This window comes from Quercus robur, chromosome 5 (genome assembly GCF_932294415.1).
Source record: "Quercus robur chromosome 5, dhQueRobu3.1, whole genome shotgun sequence".
In the NCBI taxonomy this organism is placed as follows: domain Eukaryota; kingdom Viridiplantae; phylum Streptophyta; class Magnoliopsida; order Fagales; family Fagaceae; genus Quercus; species Quercus robur.
The window spans coordinates 87,831,237-87,848,885 of NC_065538.1; the positions used below are offsets into that span (position 1 = coordinate 87,831,237).

The 17,649-nt window shown below is 36.3% G+C and overlaps 1 protein-coding gene across 2 annotated transcripts in view; it reads right to left on the reverse strand.

The window, feature by feature from the left end:
- Window positions 1-17,649, reverse strand: part of LOC126727621 (DNA-directed RNA polymerase III subunit 2) — a 42,639-nt gene that overhangs the window by 5,443 nt on the left and 19,547 nt on the right. For both annotated transcript variants that reach the window (XR_007656292.1, XM_050433431.1), the window contains exons 20-28: window positions 9,959-10,075; window positions 9,775-9,855; window positions 6,678-6,782; window positions 6,520-6,600; window positions 6,294-6,425; window positions 6,124-6,168; window positions 5,441-5,518; window positions 5,235-5,374; window positions 4,008-4,098 (exon numbers count right to left, since the gene is read on the reverse strand). Coding sequence is in view for 1 of the 2 variants with exons in the window: in XM_050433431.1 (XP_050289388.1) it covers window positions 4,008-4,098; window positions 5,235-5,374; window positions 5,441-5,518; window positions 6,124-6,168; window positions 6,294-6,425; window positions 6,520-6,600; window positions 6,678-6,782; window positions 9,775-9,855; window positions 9,959-10,075 (870 nt within the window). In the remaining variant the exon portion in view is untranslated. The remainder of the gene's footprint in view (window positions 1-4,007; window positions 4,099-5,234; window positions 5,375-5,440; window positions 5,519-6,123; window positions 6,169-6,293; window positions 6,426-6,519; window positions 6,601-6,677; window positions 6,783-9,774; window positions 9,856-9,958; window positions 10,076-17,649) is intronic.

Here is a 17,649-nt window from a genome sequence, read left to right on the forward strand (position 1 = left end):
ATAGTTACAAACAAATCAAGAAGAGGAAATTACAGATTGTAGGAAATCAAATATGGAAAAACATTGTGTAAAGCCCCAAATCCTAGACCACTCAAACAAAGTCCTTATTAGCAAAGATTTCAAAAGATCAACATTGGGTAGTTTGCTTTCATATTTGAACTTTTTTTGGTTATGCTTCTAGCTTTAGTTTGTTCTTGTATATGTATAGTTTGAGTCTCTCTTTGTTATTAGAATCGTTTCCTTTTCAAATAAAGTTTGTGTTTGGTTGAAGCAATTGATATTTGCAAACAAAATTTCAATTAAAATCCGAACAAATGTTAATTTACTTTTTGAATATTATGTCCACAAACCAGGAAATCCCATTCATCAAAACCCATAAAAATATACATAACCATGGCAATTATAACCATTCAAATCACATATGTCCATAACAATGCAATCCACACTTGCCCAATATTATTAATTTATAATTATTAGTATTTTTGATAAGCAAGTTTTGGCCCCAAGTGGGGAAGGGGAATCAATAATAATAATAATAATAATAGTAATGCTCATCAGTCTTCACGGCATACAGGCTTCATGGTCAACATGTCAATTGTGTTTGCTCATCACTAGCATCCGTTTCCACATCACGTTGACCGATGGATTGTGACCTCATGAAGCTCCCAGTGGAGACACCTTTGTTGATGTTTGAGCAAGGCCAATTGCTGATGGAAGTTTGGCAGCAGTACTGATTTAAGGATCAATTACTGGAGGATTTAGGTTCCAGATGTGCTGGCAACCTCAAGATTGTGATGCACAGCATGTTCTTGTCATTCCCACACGTACATCTTGCTGCTGCCACCTGAAATCAGATCCTCTATTCAAGGAGGATCAAGCCGAATGGATCTTGTGGTTGCAGAACAGACGGCTAATGGAGTTTGTGATGCTTTGGATTGGAATGGGAGTTGAGGTAAAAATTGGTGAAAAGGAGAGCTGTTTTGGAAGGCTAAGTTGCTTAAAGAAAAGAAAGAATAAACTAGCTCTTCAGGACCCCACTCTTGGAATACTACCTCATAGGTAAGGGGATTTTTGGATTCAATTCCAACTGCTGCATGTCAGGAATTTTGGACTTGAATGCTAATATGAGAACAACTAAATTATCGAAATCTTTAGTGCTTTTGTTTTATATTTAATGATGAGACTCCATTAAAATTCTTCTAGGTGAGAATCCTTGAGGCACTTGGTGAGAGTTGTATTTTTCCTGGACACTATGCTCTGATACCAATTATAGCCATTGCAAGGCTCGCAAAAAGGTATTAGTAAGAACAAGTAATCAAAACATCCAAACAAAAAGAAAGGTTCAGCATTCTTCAACCAACTCCTTGCCTACATCTATAGAAAACATCAATTTAAATCCATTATGAATGATATGGATTATATAACTGCACTCAATGAAAACCTCACAAACAACACTTGTTGTCTCTCACAAACAAAACTGATAACCTTCCCAAACACACACACAAACACACACTTAAATCCACTCACAAACACAAATTATACCAAATCCCATTACAACCAAAATAAACATTCAACACTTACTCACAAATTTACAGCCCAAAACCTTAAAACAACCAATTGTGCTCTCCCACTTAAACAAGAGACAAATTATCATCTCAAAAGTATATTTCAACCCCAAAAGAACTGCCAAACTACTCTTCAAAGAAACCCACTCGTGTTATTTTAAGGCTCCAGCTACTATTTCTTGGTGAACAAGAAATATAAAACAACTTCTTTGAAATGGAATAAACTTTCCTTTCACATCAGGAAAACAAAAATAGGTAAATTAGTTTTTGATAAGTATAAGAATAATATAAAAAATAGGTAAATTAGTCAAAATAGGAATTTTAGACAATTCCAACAGATCTCCACCTTTTCTTTTTTTTTTGATAAGTAGATCTCCACCTTAACTCAAGCAAGTTTTCCTTGAACATATAGACATAGTGTCCATAGCTGAAGCCCCAAACTCGCACATGCCTAAATCAAACCAATTGTAAAACAATTGTAAGCTTGTAGAATCTTCTCCCCAACTAATTTGCTTTAATTGACACTAGATAATATGCTCCGATACCAGTTTGTTGTGATAGCAATGCTAATAGAAAGACGTTGATACAAACAAGAAAGAAGTTAACATGGTTTAGCCAATTCCACGTTACATCCACTGGCAATGCCAATCAAAATCTAGTATCAACAATATATATTACAACTATACTCAATTAATTCCTCACAAGTCATGCTTGAATCTCACAAACTCTCGAAACCTCCCACAAAAACAAACCAACTCAATCCCATTAAACCCAAAACAAACTGTCAATACTCACAAACATACAATCTAAAGCCCAAAACCACAACAGACTAATGTCTCTTACCCAAAAAAGTAGACAAATCATCAACTCACAACAAAGGTATCCTTCAACCTCAAAAGAACTACCAAACTATTCTCCTAGAAAACCCTCTTATATTCTTCTAAGATTCTTCTCCTTTCCCGCACATGGGAGGACTATTTGACCCAAAGCCATCAAACCATTTACATTGTTGGCTATATATAAGGCTCCAACTCTTAAACCAAATTTAGCTTCTTCAAAAAGTGATATCACAATATTTCTTCAACAATGAATAAACTTTCCTTCCACACTACAAGAACCAAAATAGTTAACTGAGTCAAAATAGGAATTTGAGGTAATTCCCAAAAGAAAATCTCTAAAAGATCATTTTTTTAATAGGTAATAAAATTTTATTGATACGAAAAATACAATGGGTTTACAATAGTAAGCCCGCTGCACTTGAAACGAATACAAACAAATCAAGGGAAAAGCTAACAAAAATAAGGAAATTAGACATGGAAATACAACGTGTAAAACCCCAAATACGAGACCACTCAAACAAAGTCGCAGCTAGCAAAGACTTCAATAGATCTACAGGTCTCTCAATGCTTCAAACGTTCAGGAATTACGTTCCTTCCAAATTAACCACATAAGACAAGCCAGCTCCATATTCCAAACATTTGAAGAAAATTTCCCCAACCAATTCCTCCATGCAAAAAGGAGAGAGAAAATTGTATTCAGCATCACCCACTACCATACATAAGACTTCACTCCACAGATCATGAGAAAACTTACAATGGAGCAATTTTACCATTTCTAATTCTGTTAGTAGCTACTGTTGACAGCTCCTGAACAGCAAATTTATTTATTTATTTATTTATTTTTCGTTTTTTAATTATTATTACTTGTGCAATTCAAACTTGAAACCCTCCATAATCTTTAAACTAGGCTTCTTAACCATAAAATGTCTTGAGCTTTTACCCCATCTAATTGATCATTGAAAACCTAATCCTCAAATTGGAAGGCTGTCCCAAGTAAAGTTCTGAATCACATTCCAAATTTAAATGACAGCCAGAGAAAAACAAAATTACTAAGTCTATACTATGAGATGCTTCACATAACAGTTTAAAGAGTGACTTAGCTGGACATTGCTAAGAATGATTAGAGTGCATATCTGATACATAATTCACTTCTTATGGCCAGACATTTGAAGACACTGAACGATCTATTCTGTCAGTGAAGCTGGTTTTTTTTTTTTTTTTTTTGCGCACTTTATATGAGTGGTCATTCCTTCTCTAGTTTGCTATAATTTTTGGATTCACGTACTTCCATGTAAATCTGATATACTGCTAGTACACTTCCTGCATACTGGTTATCTCTTTTCGTTCCTTGGTTAATAAATTTTTGTTCTTCATAAAAAAATAATAAAATAAAAAACTTATTCACTTGTGATAGGTAGAAAACCCTTATCAATAAATAGTTATTTACATTGTCTAAAGCAGTTTTATTACATATTGATTTTAAATTTGTGGGAATAGATATACTTCAACGATATGAGATATAGTACCATCTGTCCCAAATAAGTATGCAGAACAATTGAGATCTATACCATGTGATACTGCACCAACTATTAATATGTATTACCCGCATATGTTTTGCACCATAGCCCTTTCTATCAGGCCTGAGTATCCTGTCCTGTGTGTCATTTTCGTACTTTTGAAGCACAGCACTATACCTGTTAAAGAACTCTAAGATAAGCAGCCATACTTATTTAATTACTTGGGCAATTGAAGACATGCAAGGACTTTTTTATAAGAATAATTTTAGTAAACAGAGACTACATCATGTACAATGAACACAAAGTAGGAAAAATAAAAACATGCTGTGGAGGCAGGTAGTAGAATCTAAAGTACAACCCTATGAGGGGAGGTTGGTGCACTAAAGCTATTTCTGGGCTGTATAGGGTTATGCTTTGGAAATATATTCAGAGGGAGTGGACACAGTTCTCTCAATTTATCAAGTTTGCCGTCAGTGATGGTTCTTGAATAAAATTTTGGTCTGATGCTTGGTGTGGTACTGTTAGCTTGAAGGGCACCTTTCCTGAGTTGTCACATTACACAGTATAAGGAAGCACTAGTAGCGGATCATATGCATCTCCACAATGGATCTGTTCATTGGAAAATAAATTTCATACAAGCAGCACAGGACTGGGAATTGGAGTCACTCTCATCGTTCTTGGATCTTTTGTATTCTATTGATGTGCAAGGTCATGAAGAGGATAAGTTGTGTTTGAGCCAGTCAAGTTGAAGGGTTTCAAGGTTAAAGCTTACAATAGAGTTCTAGCCTCCGCTGGAGTCGAGCTTTTTCCTTGGAAAAGCATTTGGAAGCCTAAAGTCCCAACAAAAGTGGGATTTTTTCTATGGGTTGGATCTTTGGGATAAATACTAACAGATAATCTGAGGAAGTGGAACATTGTGTTGGTGAGATGGTGCTGTATGAGCAAGAGCGATGGGGAAACAATGGACCACTTGAGGCTGCATTGCTCTGTTGCAAGGGAGATGTGGGATATGGTTTTTGCTCTTTTTGGGGTCCAATGGGTGATGCTTGGCAAGGTTGTTGACTTACCACCTTGTTGGCAGTGCATCTAGAGGGGAAGAAATGCAAGAAACTTTGAAGGATGTGGGGGAAAAATACTATATCTGAATTGCACTTCCTAAGAACTTTGTTCAAATGGCTTAGCTGTCATGTTCATCTAGTATACTTCCTGTGTACTAGATGAATTCTAATTGCTTTTCTAATAAAATTTATTACTTATCAAGAAATTGTGCAATCATTAAAAAACGAAACCACTATAGGTGATGAATTTGATACCTTTTCATAACGATACAACGGCCAAATCCACGATCTAAAGATGACTTGTTCATGACAATTGCATCCTCTATGTCATAGCCACTATAGCTCATCACAGCAACAGTGGCATTTTGCCCTGCTCCAAGCTTATCATATCCAACCTAAAATAGCAGTAATTAGTTCACAGCAAAAAATAGCCTGCAATACTTCAAATAATGCATACCAACCAGCTCAATTGTTTTTGTTGTCAACAGAGGTCGTTGAGGATACACCAGCAGGTATAGTAGGGTGTCCATCCGACGTAACTACAAATCAAGAGAGTTGGGCAGTATTAGTCATACAGATCAAAATTATGAAAGTTGCCATAATAAACAACTATGGATGATCTATTCACACAGGGAAAGAAAAATGCAAACAAAAAGTTAGTCTTCTTATTTTGTGGAACTTGAACCCATAGAAGACCATGGGAAAGGGAATTTATCACTGAAAAGGAAAAGACCAAATAGACAAGATCCACCATAAAATGTCAAATACAACTACAAAAATAAATAATAGAACAGACAGTATCTGATTAATAATTTATAATTGTGACGTCTCAACGCATTGACCATTTTCTTTTGGCTCCTAATGAAGTGGTTTTGGAAGTTTCAGATTAAAGTTGTAATTCAGCCAAGTTATACACACAAATTATACAGCTTATACAAACAATTGAATTATACTTGATGATTTAAATTTATCCAACACGCATTAAAAGAAGCTACAGAACAACCAAACTATCAGTGATTTCTGTATGAACAGAGGAAAGCATATTTTGTAACTTCATGACAAACATGCTGGAAGGTAAAGAAAGAACAATCGGGCTCCTGCCACAAAACAAAAAAAATTGACAACATGGAATAAATCCACTTGCCTGGTTATATGCAATATTTCCCATAGCTTGCTTCCCCATTGCACACTATGAAGATAAAAATAAGTAATTTCAGAACACAAGGGTGAAACATTTTTTATCACTGAAATTTAGAATCCAAAATAGCAATCAGAGAAGTTATGCACATAAAAAATAAAAAAAATTAATAAAACCTGATAAGTATTTCTAGGTGACTGATTGTGATGAGGAAATGGAATAAGCCCAGCACAAACACCTAGGATGGTGAAAGGCTCAATTTCAATATGTGTTGTTTCTGTTGTAGCCTCTCCTTCGTATAAAGCAATCTATGAAATAGATAATTATGCAACAAGAGAAATTGAATCAAGTAATGACAACATAGCATCAAAGGAATTAACAAGTTATTAGAATGTAACAAACCAAAGCATTGTTCTCCTCATTAACATCAAGATACTCAATCAACCCGTCTTGTAAAAAACTATCAAACGTACGGACTCCAGCCTTGAAAGAACAAAAAATAAAATCAGTTTTGAAATTACAACTCTTAATTAAGGAAACAAGGCATAAATTAGACTTACCAACAACTCCTTCATATGATGTTCTTTGATCCTCGAAATGCCCTTGTCAGCAATGACAAGTGGACGACAAACTCGACCTCCATCAGAAGCAACGTAAACACAGCACTGAAAACATGTTTCCCCTCAAAGTCAGCTGTGCAGTTATGATTTTATATACTGAAAAAACATTGCAGAAACAAGATGATGCAAAGGGAAGCAACAAAAGACATAATTGCCTCAAAGTCAGCTGTGCAGTTATGATTTTATATACTGGAAAAACATTGCAGAAACAAAATGATGCAGAGGGAAGCAACAAAAGACATTATTGCCACATGCTCAGTTAGAAAAGTAACCTAATCAAGTATTAAAATGACAATCAAGACAGAGATCAAAGTGAACAAAGTGATATAAAATTAGATTATGACAAGAGAATCAATCATAAATTGTAGTCATATTGCATTAGCAACTACTTTCTCAGTGTCCAAGTAATTATGCAGAGCAGCATCTCTTTTGTTTCATGAGTTGTGATGAAACATTTTCCATGTTGTCCAATGTTATTAATATATCTACCAAGATTGTTAAAAGTATTCGGTTTATATTGATGTAATGGCCCAAGAGGACAAGTTATGTTGGAAGCCCATGTTGGGCTAACCCTAACTTCTAGTCTCTATATATACCTTGTTAAGGGTTCAATGTAATTGTTAACTTGAGTATACAGTAAACATGTAGCTACTAGGGCTTTATCCCATGGATGCAGGTTGTTGGTCAAACCGCATAATCCCTCATGTTCCTCTCTCTTTCTTGCATCTACTTCTCTACATTATTTTATCCTAGTCTTTAACATGGTATCAGAGCCGATGGTTGTCAATGGGTGTGTACTTGCTCAACCTTCAAATCTAAGTTTGTTAGTTGTTTTTTAATGTGGCATTTGGTACGGGGTAATATTTTAGGATTCCCAAAAATGTTTAAAGATTCCCATGTTTGGTTGCAAATCACGCCAGGAAATCAGATGTTAGAGAAATCTAGATTCCCCCTTTAAACCCCTCTTAATAAGAATGTGGATTCCCTTTGAAACAAGTGGACATCTAGATTCCCAAACTTAAAAGAAATTGCATTTTTAATAAATTGACAATTTTAACCCTTTTAGCAATTAAGATAAAATATAAAACAAATCATCAATATCTTTTCCCTTATCTTTTATCTTTTCCCGCCAAAATAACATAAACAGGATAGACAACTCTGTTGATATATTTTTTAACAAAGTTCTATTTAGGTTTCACGTGTGGAAAAAAAGAATTTTGAAGGGGACCCTCCATTATTGCAAGGTATTCACTTTTGTTGTTGTGTGTGTGTTGCTCAACAAATTATTAATAGTTTATATTTTTTTTTCATTATTTATTTAGAGAAAGATTTTTTTTTTTTTTTTCTTAAAGGACTTAGTAGTTCACATTCAAATCTAAGGATAAAATGAAAAAAATAAATAATTCATTTAAAATTCCTGGGAATAAACCAAACATTATCATTTCACATTCCTAGGAATCTTAAGAGATTCCCAATAAAACCAAACATAGGAATAGCTACATTCCTAGGCATCCAGATTGCAAGGAATCACATTCCTAGGAATCTGGATGTCAGGAGTAATGTAGATTCTCCCGTACCAAACGCCACATAAGGGCGTTGATGGTTTTTGGTGTAGTTGTGGTTGTTGTTGGTGATTGTAGTTGTTGGTGGTTGTTCTCAGCAGATTGGTTATTGTTGCTGTTGGTTGTTGTTGTTGTTCTCAGCTTATTGTCTCATTGCCATCATTGGTGGCTTTAGCTGTTGTTGTTGGTGTTGTGGATCCAACATATAGACATAGATTTGACCTGAAATTCAGGTCTGAACGCAACCTAGCTTGGTAGATCTCTGTTTTTGTTGTTCTCGAAAGATCGGTGGTGGTTTTTGACCATCCTCCACCGATTCAGTTGTTTTTGATGTTTTTCGAAGTTGGCATCTGTTTTTGTTGTTTTTTTGTTGTTTTCAGCGTGTTCTTAGTAGCTTTCCAGTCACGGAGGTTGCTAGACGGATATACCGGTGGCTTGTCCTCGATCTCTCGGTAGTTTCCAGTGGTTCCAAGGTGGTTTTCTCAGTGGTTGTTGCTAGAGTTGTTGGTTGCCAGCGCAGTGGTTGCCAACAAGTTCTAAGGCCGCCAATATGGTTGTTGGTCAGAGTTGACATGTATTACCCTTATCCGGTTCGAAGTTTTAGCTATTCTGTTTCCAGGATAAGGATAACTTAATCCTGGATTGGGAGAAAACTTGTTTGGTGATTTTGGTTGATTGGGTATAGGTTTTGGATGTCCCTTATTAATGATAATGATAAAATAACCCTTATAAAATCTATTACGGGTATTTGATTCTCCCTCACCTCACCTCACTTAAGAGGTCTTTTGAACTTTTGGGTCACCACAATCCACCCCCTTAAGGGCTGTGTCCCCATGTGGTACCTACCCACCACCCTAGCCGGTAAAGTCAACTTTGATGCTGTCTATAACAACCCAAGGAAACCGCTTTAGTCACATAGACCTCACCACTTTATACAGGCATTGAACCTTAATTGGTATGACGCATTTTAAAGACGTTGAGGTCAATGCAACCAAAGTAGAAAATATCATGCTAGTGATGGGTCAGGGCATGACAAAATGGTATTAGAACAAATCTGGTAACACCGTGTGGCTTGGGGGCACTGCAATATGACATGGGCTGTGACGAGGACATTGGGAATTTAAGCTGGGGAGATGTGATACACGAAAGATTTGATTGAATTTGATTGTTTGAGTGTGGGTTATGCGAGTATGTATTGAATCCCACACCAAGTGTTTACTAGGTGGATCTGGGGTAAATAAGTGATTACGAGAAGCCCCAATAGTAACTTGACTAGTGATTTCCTCAGGTCATTACATCAATTATTTTTTCTTTTGTATCATTTTACATCAAATCAAATGCATGAATTACATATCCTCCTATGAAAATATATAAGATTCCATATTATTTCACAATCGCCCATTCAAGGGAAATAACACAGCCAATACCAGGAGAAAGAATAAAATGGATAAAATGGTAGTTTTAAAATAATTTACCTGCTTCTCATTGACATATACACTTACGAACTCGCCAATTTTGCCAGCTCTCCGTAACTTTCTCATGGTAGCAGCAAAATTCTAAAAAAGAAATAAAACATTGAAAGTTAGAGAGAACATAAAAAAGAAATTAAAAAATTAAAAAACTTTCTAAATATTCACCTCAATTATATACTTCTAGTACCTGTGGCCTCCGATGCTTGCCAAGGATCAGCCCATTAAATATAACTAGAAAGGAATTTGGTGTGTGAAGCTCTTCTCCAGATAGTAGTTCCAAGTCTTCAACGCCCAAATAGTAGCACTATCACAACCAGTAATTAAAGATAGGAAGAATAAGTGACACAAACATAGGCAACAGTGTCAAATCTTTATTAAATGTGAATACCATTACCATAACATTGAAGCAGAGTGAATATGTATGTCTATATTTACCTTATATTATAAAGGTAGAACTCATACAAGCATCAAAGAGTATTTGAAAATTTCAAGTTTCCACAAGATACTATTCTACCTCAAACTACATATCCGATGCTTTGAATGACAGCTTCCTCAATCGTAGCATTAGATTTACAGGAATAAATCCAAGAATTCCTCTCTATCCAAATAGCATATATACAAGATCATCACAATAGACTAGTTATAGTGACATACAAACTTTTTACCTTGGTTTGATCAATAGCCCACTAACGCTCACTATTCCAGTCATAATTCAGTATAGCAATAGAAGCATATGAAGTAGATCCTGCCAGGAAAAACACACACACACCAACACGTTCCTAAAAACAATGTCTACAGTATAACCTCATCACGAAATTCTATACCTCTACTAAGTCTATTATAAAAATAATTTTAATTTTTTTGGATAAGTAATGGAAATCTTATGCAAATCATGAAAAGGAGTCACCCAAGTATACAGGAAGTATACATCTGGGGATCAAACCAATCAAATACACAAATTACATGCATCCATCAAATCATAAACCAAAGAAAAAGAATGACTTCCTATGATTGACATCCAATCCAATAGTGTTCTAAAAAAGAAAAATTTTAAGTTTGCCATTGTCCTTTCAGAGTATTCAAAGCACCCATTGTTCCTCTCCCACCAAATGCATCGCATCAAGCAATGAGGGACAGCCTTCTAGATAACGCCATCACAATGACGACCAAACTTTCCTTGCCTACTTGCTAGGAGCTCACCACAGTCTTTGGCATTACATAGAAGATACCAAACAAACTAAGTCCTTTATAAATTGCAAGCCATGCAACAATAATATTCTTTGAGCTATTCTTATTATCATCTTTCTTTGTTTCTTTTCTTTCTTTTTGCTAGGTAAATACTCATGCTATCAGCCATTGTTCTCGGAAAAATTTCTCGTAGACCAACCTTTTCAGATAAGTAAATGAGTATTTTAGTTATTAGAATAAAATATAAAATAAAAAAACCCTACTTCATGTACATGAAATTGGGCACAAAGGAGTCTAAAGAATTACAAAATTTATGTATAAAAGGACAATTATTCTAAAGAAATCAGTCATGGAGTCACTATTAGTAAAACCCCACACCCGAGACAAATCAAACAACAAACTAGCAAACAATTCTATCAATTGTGTTCCAGGAAGTTTCATGTCATCAAAAGTACAACACTTCCGTTCCTGCCACAATGCATCAAACATAACAAGACCAAGTTCCAAATATCCAAAGGAACTGTTAGAATTGTGTGGTTAAATGATTAAATTTACCATATTCCAATAGCTTAAACTTTTGGGACAATTAGTAATTTAACATGGTATCAAAGCATGAGACCCTAAGTTTGATCCTTGTATCTTCCATTCTACCTCCCATTTAAAATCCCATGCGTTGAGCCTCACCTATTAAAGGTAGTTTCGGCCAGCACGTGAGGGGGAGGTTAGAATTGTATGGTTAAATGATTAAATTTACCATATTCCAATAGCTTAAACTTTTGAAACAATCGGTAATTTAACAAAAACCAACAAAGATCATTAACCTTTTCCGACAACACCCGTTGAAACCCAAAGGAACCAAAAACAAAGCTCCATAACTCAAACGCAACGCTACAATGTAGGAGAAGATGCTCCATTGTCTCCCCATTATAGCCACACATGCAACACCACTCTATTAACATGTATTCTCTCTTAATGAGATTATCACAAGTGAGGATTTTCCCTCATGCTACTGTACAAAAAAAGAAAGAGAAAACCTTTGGGAGCTAGCCCCCAGTGTTGGTTGGTGTGCATCAACACCAGACCATTGAGACAATTTCAAGAGAAATTTTAATCATTATCAAAAGAAGGTCGTCTCTGTTATGAGTAACAGGGGCAAAACAGTAATATCATATACTTTATATATAAATAATATTTTGTGTTAGGGTTGACTTATCAAACCCTAAAACACTTTCATCGTAAACAACATGGCATCAGAGCCACCAACTTGCCGCTGCTGTTAATCCTCCAACCACCACCCACCGATATTGTTGTTGCCGACAACCATAACAGCACCTTGCTAGCTCCAACGACCCTAATAGAGACCTCCAACGATCTCGATTTAGTGGCTGAAAGAGTTGTCCAACGCCGGTGACCCTCTCTCGAGTCTCGCAACACCAGATCGACGTCGCCTGACCGCGAGAGAGGCAAGGTTTTACTCACCCTCCTCTGGCGACCCATCCTAGCTTACTCGCCGGTCCTCGTGCAGCCGCTCCTCCACCCTAGCGCCGCTGCCAGAGTTTTCAAACTGATGGTTTCAACTATGGTCTGATTTTCTTCTCTTCTTCAATACGTTCTCTGATTATCTGTTCAGGCAGCCTTAGGTTGATGTTTAGTGGTGGATTGGGCTTTTCTTTTTTTTTTCTTTTTTTTTTTTGATGTTGGTATGGATTTGTTGCTGCCTTGTTTTTGGAATAGTTTGGTGTTGATTCTTTGATAGATGAGTTGCTGTTGGCGTGGCTGATTGGTTGTACATTGGTTGTTGGTTGGAGTTTGTTTTAATTCAGTCCAAAATATTTCTTTAGTGTTAATTTGTTCTTCATATTGCTATTATGGAGTCCAAAGACAGTGCTCAGCCCCTTAATTATTTCTTATCTCCTGATATGTTATCAAAAACCTCCATTTGTCTAAATGGAAGTAATTATGCTCAGTGGGCACAGGCAATTGAAGTCTTTCTTCTTGGTAGAAAGAAGTTTGATTACATGATTAAGGAACCTCCTGTATCTATAGACCCTAAATTTGCTGATTGGAGAGCCAAAGATGCACAAATTAGGAGTTGTTTGTGGAATAGCATGGAGTCTAAAATCAGTTGTAGTTTGGTTTTCTTACCAACTGCTAAACTTGTTTGGGAACAAGCCAAGGAACTTTACTCTGGTGTTAACAATTTGAAGTGGATTTATGATCTTCATCAAAATTATTTCTCCTTGAGTTTGAGTAATATGTCTTCAGAGGACTATTATAACAAGTTTAAGGGTGTACGTGAAGAACTCAATATTTATCAACCTATCTCCTCTAATGTTAAAATTATGAAGAAACAACGAGATTCTATGCATGTTGCTCGCTTCCTCTCTGGATTGCCTAAAAGTTTGAATCCAATAAAATCACAAATTTTAGCTAGTCCAAACCTCCCTTCATTGAGTGAAGTTTTTGGTAGACTTCAACAGGCCACATTATCTAATTCGAGTACTACCCCTTTCTCTTCCTCCAATATTGATGCATTACCTTCTAGTGATAAATCTGCTTTTACCACTTATATGGGGAGTAATAGAGGTGGTCATGGAGGTCGAGGTCGTGGGGGCCGAGGCCCTGGAGGTCGTGACCAAGGGGTCCGTGGTAGTGAACAAGGGGATCATGGTAAAGGACGCGGTCTTCGCAAGTGCACTTATTGTCAAGGTGAGAATCATACAGTAGACTTTTGTTGGGAGTTGTATGGTAAACCCTCGGCTCACCAAGCTAGTTTTCAAGTTCAAGAACCGCCTTCACAATCACTTCCACCAACATCCAGAGTAGTCTCTATTCCTGAGAAAGAGTACAATCGCCTCTCGTCTCTGCATTCCAACTTTGTTAGATCTAATTCTACTGCTACTTTGGCTCAACAAGGTACTTCCGCTGCTTGTCTTGCCACTCAGGATCCTTGGGTCATTGACTCAGGTGCTACTGATCATATGATAGGTACCTCAGGTTTACTCTTTGACCTTGAGCAATCTAGTAGTCTTCCCAATGTTACATTAGCAAATGGCTCAGCCACTATAGTTTCTGGTTTGGGCACTGCCAATCTTAGTCCTAATCTTTCTCTCTCTTCTGTCTTATATATTCGTGATTTTCCTTTTAACCTTTTGTCAATTAGTAAGCTTACTAAAATTTTGAATTGTGCTGCCATTTTTTTTATCCACTCATTGTATCTTTCAGGATCTCAAGACGGGGAAGATTATTGGAGGAGGGCATGAAGCCAATGGACTTTATTACCTGGATCGATGTGGTTCTTCCCGTATAGTGGCTTCTCATTTGTCTATCTCACCTCTTCAGCATCATTGTTGCCTTGGTCATCCATCTCTCAAGAATTTGAAGTCATTAATTCCGTTGTGTCATCAAATTGAGTCTTTACAATGTGAAGCATGTCAGTTGGGTAAACACCATAGGGTGCCTTTTGCCTCTAGGCGTGAGAGTTATGTTAGTAGTCCTTTTCATTTAGTTCATTCTGATATTTGGGGTCCAATAAACACTCCCTCATTGTTGGAATTTAGATATTTTATCATTTTTGTTGATGATTATTCTAGAGTCACCTATCTTTATCTTATGAAAGAACGGTCTGAATTGTACTCAATTTTCAAATCATTTTATATGGAAATAAAGACTCAGTTTAATGTTTCACTTCATATTTTTCGGTCTGATAATGCTCGTGAATATTTTCATGCGTCTTTGTCTCAATTTTTTGATGATCATGGTATAATTCACCAATCTTCATGCCCCCATACTCCACAACAAAATGGTGTTGTTGAACGCAAAATGCGTCATTTGTTAGAGGTCACTTGTGCCTTAAAGTTTCATATGTGTGTTTCCAAATCATATTGGAGTGATGCCATTCTCACTGCCTGTCACCTAATTAATCGTATGCCTTCCACTGTTCTAGGTGCTCAGATCCCTTATACTGTGCTCTCTCTTGATGCACCTTTGTTTCATCTACCTCCTAAGATCTTTGGTTGTGTGTGCTATGTTCATATCTTAGGTCCAGGGAGTGACAAACTTGATCCTAGATACATTAAATGTGTTTTTCTTGGGTATTTTCGTACTCAGAAAGGATACTGATGTTACTCACCTACTTTTCGGCGTCGTTTCATTAGTGCTGATGTCACATTTGATGAATCTCAGTCCTATTTCTCTCCTTCAGATGCTAGTGACAGTTCTCCTCCTTGTCTTCCTCTCCTACCACTTGTGTCGCCTATTGAATCTCCTTAGAAACCACTCCAGGTATATTGTCGTCGGCAAAAACCTCCAACAGAGACTTCTACCCCACCTAGTGATCTGACTCCTGATCCTACCTCTCTTCCAATTGCTTTGCGCAAACATAAGCGTTCTTGTATCTCTCACCCTATCTCTCAGTTTGTCTCTTATGGTCACTTGTCTTCATCTCTTCATGTCTTTACCACATCCTTGAATTCTACTATTGTTCCTAAGTCTGTTCAAGAGGCTATGTCCATCTCTGGTTGAAAATGAAATGTCTGCCTTGTTTGAAAATGCTACTTGCTCTTTAGTTACTCGTCCTCTAAGGAAAACTACTGTTGGTTGTCGTTGGGTGTATACTGTGAAGTATTTGCCTGATGGTTCTATTGAGCGTTTGAAGGCTCGCTTGGTTGCCAAAGGGTATACCTAAACATACGGTGTTGACTATGCCAAGACATTCTCACCTATTGCTAAAATTTCTTCTGTCCAGATTTTGATCTCCTTGGTTGCTAATTTGGGTTGGCCATTATTTCAGTTAGATGTTAAAAATGCCTTCTTGAATGGCGATTTGAAGGAAGAGGTGTATATGGGAAAACCACCTAGGTTTGTTGCTCAGGGGGAGTCTGGAAAAGTGTGTAGGTTGCATAAGGCCATCTATGGTCTTAAACAATCTCCCAAAACTTGGTTTAGTAAATTCAGTGAAGTAGTGTTAAAGTTTGGATTGCGACATTGCCACTCTGATCACTCTGTGTTTTCTCATACCTCTGATAGAGGAAAGATTTTGTTGATAGTATATGTTGATGATATTATAATAACTGGAGATGACAAGCAGGGTATTGATGATTTGAAAAGATACCTTCAAAACTCCATTCGAACTAAGGATCTGGGTAAACTTCGTTATTTCTTGGGTATTAAGGTAGCAAGATCTAAAGAAGGCATCAGTTTATCACATAGGAAGTATATGTTGGATATCTTGGAAGAAACTGGCTTGTTAGGATCTAAACCAGTGGAGACTCCTATGGATCATAATGTCAAATTGTATGAAGATCAAGAGGATATGTTATATAATCCTGAGAGATATCGTCGTTTAGTTGGTTAACTAAATTATCTCACAATTACTCGTCCAGATATATCATTTGCAATTAGTGTTTTGAGCCAGTTTATGAAAGATCCTCGCCTTCCACATTGGGAGCCAGTTATTCAAATTGTGAGGTATCTTAAAGCACATCCAAGCCGTGTTCTTTTGTATAAAGCTAATGGTCACCTACGGGTAGAAGCCTACACTGATGCTGATTGGGCTGGATCACCGTCAGATAGAAAATCCACTACTGGGTATTGCACTTTTCTAGGAGGAAATCTGATTACTTGGAGAAGTAAGAAACAAATTGTTGTTGCCAGGTCTAGTGCAGAGGCTGAGTATAGAGCCATGGCACACACATCATTTGAGCTTATGTGGATTAAGCATTTACTTGAGGAATTAAGATTTGTTGTGAAGCTGCCTATGAGTATGCATTGTGATAATCAAGCAGCAATTTACATTGCCTCCAATCCTGTGTTCTATGAGCGAATCAAGCATATTGAAGTAGATTGTCATATTACTCGAGAGAAAGTAGAAGATGATGTAATTGCTACTCCATATGTTTCTACAAGAGTCCAGATTGCTGATATGTTTATCAAAGCTTTATGTAAGACTCGTTTGGGTTTATTATGTAACAAGCTAGGACTGTATGATGTATACTCTCTAGCTTGAGGGGGAGTGTTATGAGTAATAGAGGCAAAACAGTAATATCATGTACTTTATATATAAATAATATTTTATGTATTAGGGTTGACTTATCAAACCCTAAAACACTTTCACCGTAAACAACAATCTCCATAGGAGTACATCATTTTTTTGGTCTCTATATAAGCATAACAATGTACTCCATACGAGGGCATTATTATGTTTATATAGACTACTAAATCTATCATTAACTGACATAGGAAACCCTACTTCTAATTGAATTAGGAAAACTAATTCTAAATGACTTGAGGAAATTCCAATTTTGAATGACAAAAATAACATCAACTCTAGGAAATAAAAATGCTAACATCACAATTAATGCCAAAATTAAATAAGACTAAATTAAAATAAATCCTTACTTGAGTTTCCCCATCAAATAATGTTTTTGAACTATAGTAGCATATGTTCTTCTTTTTCTACTTTTTTTGATTAGTAAATCAAGATTGCAAATTTGATAGATGTTAAATCTGGCCAAGTCATATATTTTTCGATGAAATCCAAATAAAAATCTAATTGGTTTTAAGGCTTTGTGCTCAAATCATTAAACATCAATTTTCCATGCATAAGGAGATTTTTATGTTACTTTGAGATAAAAGCAACAGTTACATGGTAGTTTCACATAAGACTTCTAGAAGAGGGATCACTTTCAA